The 10,300-nt window shown below is 34.6% G+C and overlaps 1 protein-coding gene across 3 annotated transcripts in view; it reads right to left on the bottom strand.

Moving 5' to 3' along the window:
• Positions 1-2,913: 2,913 nt before the first annotated feature.
• The window catches only part of WDR93 (WD repeat domain 93), a 58,289-nt gene continuing 50,902 nt past the window's right edge, over positions 2,914-10,300 (bottom strand). For all 3 annotated transcript variants that reach the window (XM_051981090.1, XM_051981091.1, XM_051981093.1), the window contains 2 exons: positions 7,300-7,504; positions 2,914-3,420 (listed from right to left, as the gene is read on the bottom strand). In XM_051981090.1, the coding sequence (XP_051837050.1) occupies positions 3,321-3,420; positions 7,300-7,504 (305 nt within the window). In that variant the 3' untranslated portion in view covers positions 2,914-3,320. The remainder of the gene's footprint in view (positions 3,421-7,299; positions 7,505-10,300) is intronic.

Here is a 10,300-nt window from a genome sequence, read left to right as displayed (position 1 = left end):
CATCAATCCATTTTCCAGGTCAGCTGTTTTTCCAATGAGATATTTCATATTTTCTTATATTTTTAATTCTTTTTTAATTGTTTCTTACTGTCTCATAAAATCATTAACTTCCATTTGTCCAATTCTAATTTTTAAGGAATTATTTTCTTCATGAGCTTTTGTACCTCCTTTTCTATTTGGCCAATTCTACTTTTTAAAGAATTCTTTTTGGTGAATTTTTGAATATCTTTTTCCATGTGCCTAATTTTACTTTTTAAAAAGTTGTTCTCTTTACCTAATTTTTTTATATCTTTTTCCATTTGTCAAATTCCATTTTTTTAGGAGTTCCTGTATTCAGCGAATTTTTGTACCCTTTTTAACTCTTTGGTTAATTTTGGTTTTTAAGGCATTATTTTCTTCAATATTTTCATTGACAAGCTGTTGAATTTCCCCCCATGATATTCTTGCATCACTGTCATTTCTTTTTCAGATTTTTCCTCTACCTCTCTTATTTGATTTTAAAAAATCCTTTTTGAACCCTTTTAGGAATTCTTTTTGGGTTTGAGACCTATTCATAATTTTCTTTTGAGATTTTGGATATAGCAGTTTTGACTTTGTTATCTACTGAGTATGTTTTGTGTGTGTGTGTTTATTTTTTAATAGCTTTTTGTTTTTCCAAATATATGCACAAAACAGCACTTTTTAGTGAAAAGGAACTAGAAACTGAGTGGATGTCCTTCAGTTGGAGAATGGCTGAATAAGTTGTGGTATGTGAATATAATGGAATATTATTGTTCTATAAGAAATGATCAGCAGGATGATTTCAGAAAGGGTTGGAGAGACTTACATGAACTGATGCTAAGTGAAGTGAATATTGTACATAATAACAAGTTTATGTGATGATCAACTGTGATGGACTTGGCTCTTTTCAACAATGAAGTGATTCAGACCATTTCCAACAGACTTGTGATGGAGAGAGCCATCTGCATACAGAAAGAGGACTATGGTGACTGAATGTCGATCATAACAGAATTTTTGTTTGCTTGCTTGCTTGTTTTTTCTTTTTCTTTTTTTACTTTTCTGATCTGATTTTTCTGGTGCAGCATGATAAATGTGGAAATATGTTTAAAAGAACTGCACATGTTTATATTGATTACTTGTCTAGAGAAGAGGGAGGTGAGGAGGAAGGGAGAAAAATTTGCAATGCAAGATTTTGTGAAGGTGAATGTTGAAAACTATCTTTGCATGTATTTTGAAAAATAAAAAGCTATTATATAAAAACAAAAAAACTGCACAGATAATTTTCAACATCTGTCTTTGCAAAATCTTATGTTCCAAATTTTTTTTTCTCTCTCTCTTCCCTACCCCCTCCCATAGATAGTAGTGCAATTCAATATAGAGTAAATATGTGCAGTTCTTCTAAATATTTCCATATTTGTCATGCTATACCAGAAAAATCAGATCAAAATGTGAAAGAAAAAAAAACACGAAAAAAAAAAACTAGCTGACAAACAACAATGAAAGTGAAAATACTACATCTTGACCACATTCAGTCTCTAAAGTTCTCTCTCTCTCTCTCTCTCTCTCTCTCTCTCTCTCTCTCTCTCTCTCTCTCTCTCTGCAGATGGCTCTTTCCATCACGTCTATTAGAATTGCTTTGAATCATCTTTTTGTTGAAGAGCCTAGTCCATCACAGTTGCTATAACGTTGTTGCTGTATACAATGTTTTCTTGGTTCTGCTGAGTTTGTCTTGATCTTCCTGGTTAACATAGTAACTTTCTTTGGTCAGATTTTGTTGTTGTTGTTGTTGTTTGTTTCACATCTAACTTATTTCTTGACTTTTAACTTTGTTAAAAATGAGTCCAGGACTGTGACTCAAATACGAGCATGGGCAATGCAACAGAATCTTACACCTAGTGTTAACAAAGGATCTCTTAAAATCTCCCTCTGACCAGTTGTCCGACAACTATCTGTGGGCCTCTGCTATTGATTTCAGTAACTCCCAAGGCCCACTGCTGGATTGTACTCTGCTTTACCCCAGTGCAACAGACCTTTCCTGTCAACCTTCTAAGTGGACTTGGGCTGGTAAATTATTTTACCTTATCCTTATGCATTCTGCTACTCTAGAAATAATTTTGAGGCAATATTTAAAGTTGTGTAGAGGGGAATTTCAGAGATCTCAGGCCTTTTCTCTGCCATATTCACCCCATCCTTGGGAATATGTTCTCAAATATTCTGTTTTTCCTAATAATCTCTACTATTTGCTTTTTACTTTTTGCTAATCACTTTTTGTAGTTTTAAAAATGTTTTTAGCATGCATAAAAAGTTAAGAACCCAGAATCCTATAAATCTATTAGTCTTTGTCTTCATATTTGCCTTAAATTTATCCTTTTGTACTGGATTTAGTGAATAGGTATCTATACTTCATGATTTTGTAGATTTTACTCATACTCCTGAGACAGGAATATAAATCTTTTAAATCTATCCTAATGCAAGAGCCTCTCCTAATCATTTTTCTTTCTTTTCTTTTCTTTTTTAAAGCTAGAATGCTGTATGAATTTTAAGAATTGTAACAACCCAAATTGCACCAAAGTTAGTGCAGAAGGTGGAAGGATGTTCTCCTTCTTGTTTTAATACCTTTTCTATTAATATATAGCATTTGTGTTGGCTGATTTGTCTAAAGTAGTGTGCAGTGCATTGATGTCTGGACCTAGCTATTGTTTTATATTCTTTCCAAGGCAAACAAGGCAAACAAGAATCAAATCTAACTAGAAAATTTTCCTGCTGACAATTAATGAATTGAAGATTTTTAATTAGTATTGTGAAAAGAAAAAAAAAACCCAAACCTATATTTCTATGGAGTTCTGTAGACACAGGTCTGTTAAGGTTTGCTTTTTATTTGGGACGATAGGTTAAAAACCAAATAACACTTAGTGACTAGAAAATAAATTGCTCTTTATTTGGATGACTCAGTTGGTTTTCTATTCAAGCTATACAATTGTGAGAGGAAAGACCAATAGTAGCTGGAGTCCCTATAAATAGTCTTTTCACTCTAGTTGCCTTTAGTTGTATCAGTCTGATATCCTAAGGCAAATTTTTTAGGAAAATGTTTCTCATCTCCAGGGTACCATACTAAATAAAGTATTAGCCTTTGATATCACATTCCTTCTGCAATGAATAACTCTGAAGTCATCAACTGTTTGTGAGTAGGTGTTTACAAATATAAAAACAAAAAAATGAAAAGTCTCGACTATAAAACCAATCAATCTCAGTCTAGGTGACATCTGGGAACTGTGGAGCTGTAGTACCTTTCTCATGGGATCTTGAGAAGCAGATGACTGTCACTTTTTGTGGCTATCTCTCTCCAGAAGCCAGGAACTTTTCCGTAGTTGAAGCAAGTAATCTGGCCCATAGTCTATGAAACTGCCAGAATTCTTTAGTCTGCCAACAACATAACCATGGAAGTATGAGACAATTTCTTTATGTTTATTGTTCCCTGGGGCTTTATGTGTATCTATTTGGATTAATAAATAAATACCTCAAGAAAGAGAGGATTCATGTGCTAAATTTTGCTTACTCTGCAACTGTAGAAGGAATCTCTAATTTGGGGACCAGATGAAGACAGTCTCCAATTATATATATATATATATATAGTGAAACCAAAATCCACCAAAGTACCAAAGCAATGGGTCCATATTTACAGTGATGCCCAAATTCTAACTTTTTCTATTAAAAAAACAACAACTAGTGATCATTTTTATTTTAATGTTTGTTTTGTTTTGTTTTGTTTTTTTTTTTTTTTTACAAAAGTCTCAGAGTGGGTAAAACATTTGAGGACAATAATTTAGGAAAATTTTAAAATTTTAAATTTTGACTGGCACTATCTCCTACAATTTAAGTCCCTTAAAATTTTGCCTAACTTCAGCTCCAAATGAAGATATTTTGGATTCTAAGTTCAAGTGAAAACAGAAGATGGAAATTAAAATATTTTGAAAAACCTTTGCACCGAGTCCCAAGTGAATGGAAGAGTAGAAGGTATCCTCATGTGATGATATATATTATTAATTCTTTCACAAGGATCTAGTCAGAAAATGTGGGCAAATATGAGCAGAATTAAAGTAATTTGTTAGAAGATATTCTTCATGTGATGATATATATTATTAATTCTTTCACAAGGACCTAATCAAAAAATGTGGGCAAATATGAGTAGAATTAAAGTAATTTGTTGGTTAAGCCCAAGGAAATGTTGCTAGAAAGCACTTATAATTAGAATCTATAATAAGGACCAGAAATTTGAAAAAGTCAGCGTTACATATACAGATAATCCTTGACTAACAAATATCCCTTACATGTGAACTTCACTCTACTGAGGACCTCATCTCTCTAGCTGGCATGAAGAACTCATTGTCAGGGGATCTCCTGTACCCCAATCAAAAAAGGTCTTTTGTGGGAATTCTGTATTAATGGTGACAAGAAAAACAGTGATGGGGTACATAAATGTGTGGAAGGTCAAATAGCCTTCAACTAGGATCTAGGTGTCTTCAAATAGGGCAAAGCCTCAAAGGATCTACTAAAATTATGATCTGGCTGGCCAACATACTCCAAAACAGCAAAGCCCAGAGTCCCATAGGATTTCCAAAGAAGTTGCTACTGTAAAATTTGACAATCCCTTTGAAATAGCCTCTTATTAGCAGTTTTTTTTAAGTCTAAGAGCACCATGATCATGCCTGAAATTTGAGAGAGGCAAAGGGAAAAACTATATTATTCCTAGTGTGGGGAATAGATAAGGTGAAAAACTTACAGGAATGTATGAATTCTTTTTCTGTATTTTATTATTTCTGTGTTTCCCCTATGGCCTGTATAATATGTGCAAGCTCATATCTACTTGAGCCTTGGCCAGCTAGAAATATATTTACTTAACCTGAGCTGATGACATTTATTGGTATTTGACATTTATCGATAGTTATCCTATTAGCTGGACCACTATCTGCTTGATTGAGCCTAAAGGCCTGATTTTCTGTTTCCTAGAAATCAGGAGATTTCAGGGAAACAGAAACCTTCCATTCCAATCTCCCCAAATAGCAACAACCAATTAGATGCCTCCCCCTCCCCCCTTCTCAATGCTCTCTTACTTGTGATATAATTTCTTGTATAAAAGCTATGTATCTTTACTACTTCTTTAGCCCTCCTACCAAGAGCTTTCTCTTTCTTATCTCGCGATGGGAAGGCTCATCCTCCGGAGGTTTTCAATAAACAACTTTTCTGCCTTCTACTGAGTGATCTCTGAGTAGTCATTTTGGGTAAGGGTCTTCTACATCCCTCACACTAGTATATCAGTTTTACTCAGGACCCACTGTATGTATGGTTCAGCTATGTGAGCTAAATAGAGATCTGTCTTCAAACTTACTGGGGGAATCTGGGCAAGTCATTTAACTTTGCCTCAGTTTCCTCAATTATAAAATGGGAGTAATTATAACATCTCCTTCTCAGGATTGTTGTGAAGATCATAAGATATTTGGGGGGGAAAAAAGCACTTAGCCTAGTGGCTGGCATATTGAAGGTAAGAGAAAGAAGAACCTGAGATGGAGAAGGCAAGCTTATAGCCTTGGAATACACAGGGCTCCCGATCTGCCATTTTGGGCCTTGGGGTTTATCCGTTCTCTGGGTCTCAAGCTCCTCATCTGGAAAACGAGAGGGTCGGGGTAGATGGTCTCTAAAAGTCACTCCAGGCTTTAGTGCTCGAGACCTCAACCTCCAAGTATGAAATAAGATGAGACTCACAAAGGTTTCATGGCACCATCTACTGGCTACATTGAGAAGTTGTGTATTCATGACTGGACTCAGGGGCAAGGATCTGTTTAGGGACAGAAATCTGTGTGGTTAACTTAAAGCAGAGCTTCTTAACATTGTTTGTGTCCTGAACTCCTGGCAGTGGGAAGCGGGGGAGGGAATGCTATAAATTATCCCCATTTTACAGTTGAAGAAACTGAGGAAAATATACATTACGAGACTTGTCCTGGGCCACACAGCTAGAAAGTATCTGAGGTTAGACTTTAGAAATCTGTGTAGCCTAGTACAGAGTTAAACCATACAAATAGTGCATCTCGAATAAGTTGGATATGCTTGGAGTCCTTTTGTTCTCTCTAGTTTCAGCCATCGTCATGGTGCTCTTAGAAGAACTGCTGAGGGGGGCTATTTCAAAAGGGCCAATGAGGCTGTTATGGGGATTCTAAGGAACTCAGAGAGCTCCAGTCTGGGGGTCTTATGGACCCTTTCTTAGAATATTTTTCAATGTGTAAAATAAAATACTTAAAATTTTAAAGGAAGCCAGTTTATATTGAGATACAATTATTAATTTATAAAAAAATGGACCTAAGGTTAAGGACCCCTGGCTTAGGTACTGGAAACAAATAGTTCCTGAAGGTCCTATAATAGTTTGGAGATATCTTTCTTCAGAGTTTTTAAAAAATATAATAAACACACATTTAATTTATATTGGATTACCTGCTGTCTAGGGGAAGGGAGAGGTGGGGAGGAAGAGAGAAAAATATGAAACATAAGGTTTTGCAGGGGTAAATGTTGAAATCTATCTTTTCATGTATTTTGAAAAATAAAAATCTATTATAAAATATAATACACTTCTCATTTTCTATGATGGATTAGACAGTCTTTTTAGAAGCATTTGAGTTGGATCATAGTATCAAATGATGCTGAAAGGGACCTTAGAGGCCATTTAAGCCTTTTTTTCAGATGAAGAAACTGAGGCTCAAAAAAAGTCATGTTACTTGCTCTGGGTCTCACAATTAGTAAGTATATAAGCAGGATTTAAAGTGAGGTCTTATTGACTTTTAGGGATTCATGTTTTTGATTCAATAAAAAAATCAAAGAAGTCCTTTATAGGTAGACTACTATGAAGATGCCAATTAAGACTACAGAGATCTGTCTAAATTTGAGGAAAATGTCAGCACAACTAAAGAAGCTCATTTTCTCCAAATGATTACTAAAGAGAAGAGCTCTGGGATCATTCTCTTTAAAAATGCAGTTATTTCAAAGTAAATAACTTTTACTTTGGTAAACTATTTAAAAAGGTAAACTATTAGAAAAAAATAAGAGATAAGAGAGAAAAAAAGAAAGAAAAGCCCTTCACATTGCCCTAAGCTTAATACTGTTTTTTCACTAGCCTATAGAAGATATGAAAATAAGAGTGAAGAGCTGGATAGGAATGTTCCTCTCATCATACAAACCCCTGTGTCTCTAAATATAGGGAGAGCCCAGGTTATTAGTACAGTGAGATAGGAGGATCTAATTGGAATTATTTACCGGTTTTGGAGGAAATTTTCACATCTCTTATTCAAGAGCAATTGCTGGGTAGAGTCGCTAGTTTCTGATGAAGGTTGAGAAGATTCACTTTCAGAGAAGGAAATCTTCCTTGAATAAGAAGTCTTTATTAGGTGGTAGGAATCCAGTTTAAAAATGAAAATGCAGTGGTTATCCTTCTGATATTTAGGAGCATCTTTTTTGTCTCCTGAAAAAAAAAAAAGAAAAAAGGATCACCATGTTTTTTGAGATATATTATGAGGTCTCTGCAATGAAAATACTTGAGACATCAGGAGGAGGGACATCTACATCTTTTGTAGAAGTGGATCTATTTCTCCTATGGGACTTTTAAATTCTGCTTGTCAAGTTGTGTTTAACTGTGTTTCCTGCCTTTGTAGGATAGAATAACAGAAAAAATTGCTGTGGGCAGCAAGGTGGCACATATATAGAGCATCAGCCCTGTAAGCAGGAGGATCTAAGTTCAAATGGGACCTCAGACATTTATTAACTGTCCTCCTCACCTTTTCTTCCCCCCAAAATAAAGAAAAGTTGTTGTAGGAGTAATCCCAAAATGTTAAAAAAAAAAAAGTTATTCTTCAGGAAAGAAGTTAGGAGAAAGCTTAGTGACTAGAGAGCTACTTGAAGATCAGCATAAAGGTGGCACAGGGTGGGTAAATATTCAATGACCGGATTGCTTTATTTATGCTTTATTTCCTTGTTTCTTGTGTGCATGTATCTTTTTTCTAGTCTGCTAAATGAATTAATCTTTGATCCTTCCTCATGGAAACAGAAGTCCTAGAATCTGTGATCAGAAGCAAGATAAAATTAATTAGGCAGTTCTCATTAGATTTACTTTTCTCTCTCTCGCTCTTTTTAAACAAATTCTGATTCAATTTTATTTTATTTTCAGTTTCAGACTTTCTCCCTTTCCACAACCTTTCTCTATTCATTGATAAGGAAAGAAATATAAAACTCATCACAAGTTTTTAAGTTATGTAAAACAAATGTCCATATTAGCTGTGTTTAAAAAAAAAAAAAAAGAGGGAAAAAGAAAAAGCAGCTAGGCTAGAGCTCTGGGCCTGGAGTTGAGAAGCCTCATGTTTATGAATTCAAATCTTGCCTCAAATACTTACTAGTTATGTGACCCTGGGCAAGTCATTTCACCCTGTTTGCCTCAGTTTCCTCATCTGTCAAATGAACTGAAAAAGAAAATGGCAAACCCCTCTAGCAAAGATACTAGAAAACCCCAAATGAGATCATGAAGAATCAGACAACTAAAATGACTGAACAACAAAAAAATGTCAAAAAAAAGAAAAAATGCTTCAAATCGTATTGAGTCCATCAGTTGTCTATCTGTAAGTGATTAGCTTTTTTTTTTTTATTATGAGTCTTGGAACTGTAATAGATAGTAGATGTTAATCTTACAAATAAGGCATTTACTGCAATAGTCACAAAGAGGTACGTGAAGGAGAATAAAGAACAGTAAAATTTACTTCAAGCAATATGTAAGGGAAAGGTTGTTTCTGTCAGTGTTAATTAAGTTATTTGTGCAGCAGAGAGTTCAAATTGGTTTCCATTGTCAAGAAGAAAGTGAAAGAATTGAAAGTGTACATCATTATAAGTTATTGAGGAGAATGAAGATTTCCTTGAAAGAATGGGGATACTGTAAGGAGGAAGCAAAGAAGAAATTGGAAGTAAAGAGATTAGGGGTACAAGGTTAGAGGAGAGGGAAGAAATATCTGCGAAGATATAGAAAAACTAGAACATGACAGCGACAAGGAAGTGAAGGACCAGTAAATATCTGAGTTACATAACAGCTAACAATAACAATAATAGTAGCTTACATTAGTACAGCACTTTAATATATACAAAGCACTTTACAGATATTATGCTATTTAATCAAAACAGAAATGGGATTCCTTCCCAGCAATATGGGAACTGGAGCCCCTTTTTCACCAAAGAATCATGATGTTGATCCACTGGTGTCACTATGAAGAATGAATGAGGAATAGACAGAGGGGGTAATTGGTAATTCCCTGACAGAGCACACTGACATTATTATTTTTTCTAATACAAACATAAACTCTTGAGACTTATTACATCCTACAAATACTACATACTTCAGGTGACTCATGAAGAAACTCAACAACCATTTTGAGGACTAGTGAATTCTGAGGGGGAAAAATGGAAATCTTAGGAGCTTAGGTAGTATTTTCTTCACCAGTCCTGATTAAAAGAAGGGGGCTTAGGAGAAAAATGAATATAGCCAGTGTACAGTTGGCTAAGAAGATAGTGCTTGAGGAGATTTGAATCTCTGAATTATAGCTTAAAAATATGGAAATGATGGGTTTTAGGGATGGGATGTACTTACCAAAAGCTTTTAAAATAGTGTTTATAATTGAATAAAGAGGACTTAAACTGAAAAGGAATGGAAAAGAATAAAATTGTTCATCTAAATTCAATATAATTGATTCTACATAGAGTAGCAGGTCAACAAAGAAGGAGAAGAAAAAAACAGAAATACATAAAAGAAGATATCTTAGAAGAGAAGTAGTAATTAAATCCATCTAACTCGGGTGTTTATCTATTAATTCACAGAGTACGGGCAATAAACCAGGAGTTCCCAAGATCCTTATATAAGAAGACACAATCTTTCAGGTATCACTGAAACTAGAGGAGATGGAATTCATGGTTTAAGTATGTGTCTAGAAAGGTATATCTTAATGAAAAGGTACAAAATAGATAAAGGTAGATCTGTTAAGGTAAAATTATAAATTTAAAAGATAGACTTACATGAAGAAAAACCCAGGAATTCATGGGGGCACATGTGACAGTGAGTATTTGGGAAAGACCCAATGGAGGGAAAAAAGAGAAGTGATTTTGTTGTGGGATTGTATCATAAGCCATTTAGAAGGAAACAAAAGAAACATCATAAACTTAATAGAGAAACAGAATATTTTAATGATAAAGAACTGAAACTATTTGGATTTCTGCTAAAGCTTTC

This window comes from Antechinus flavipes, chromosome 2 (assembly GCF_016432865.1).
Source record: "Antechinus flavipes isolate AdamAnt ecotype Samford, QLD, Australia chromosome 2, AdamAnt_v2, whole genome shotgun sequence".
Lineage (NCBI taxonomy): Eukaryota > Metazoa > Chordata > Mammalia > Dasyuromorphia > Dasyuridae > Antechinus > Antechinus flavipes.
This window is presented reverse-complemented; position numbering and strand designations above follow the sequence as displayed.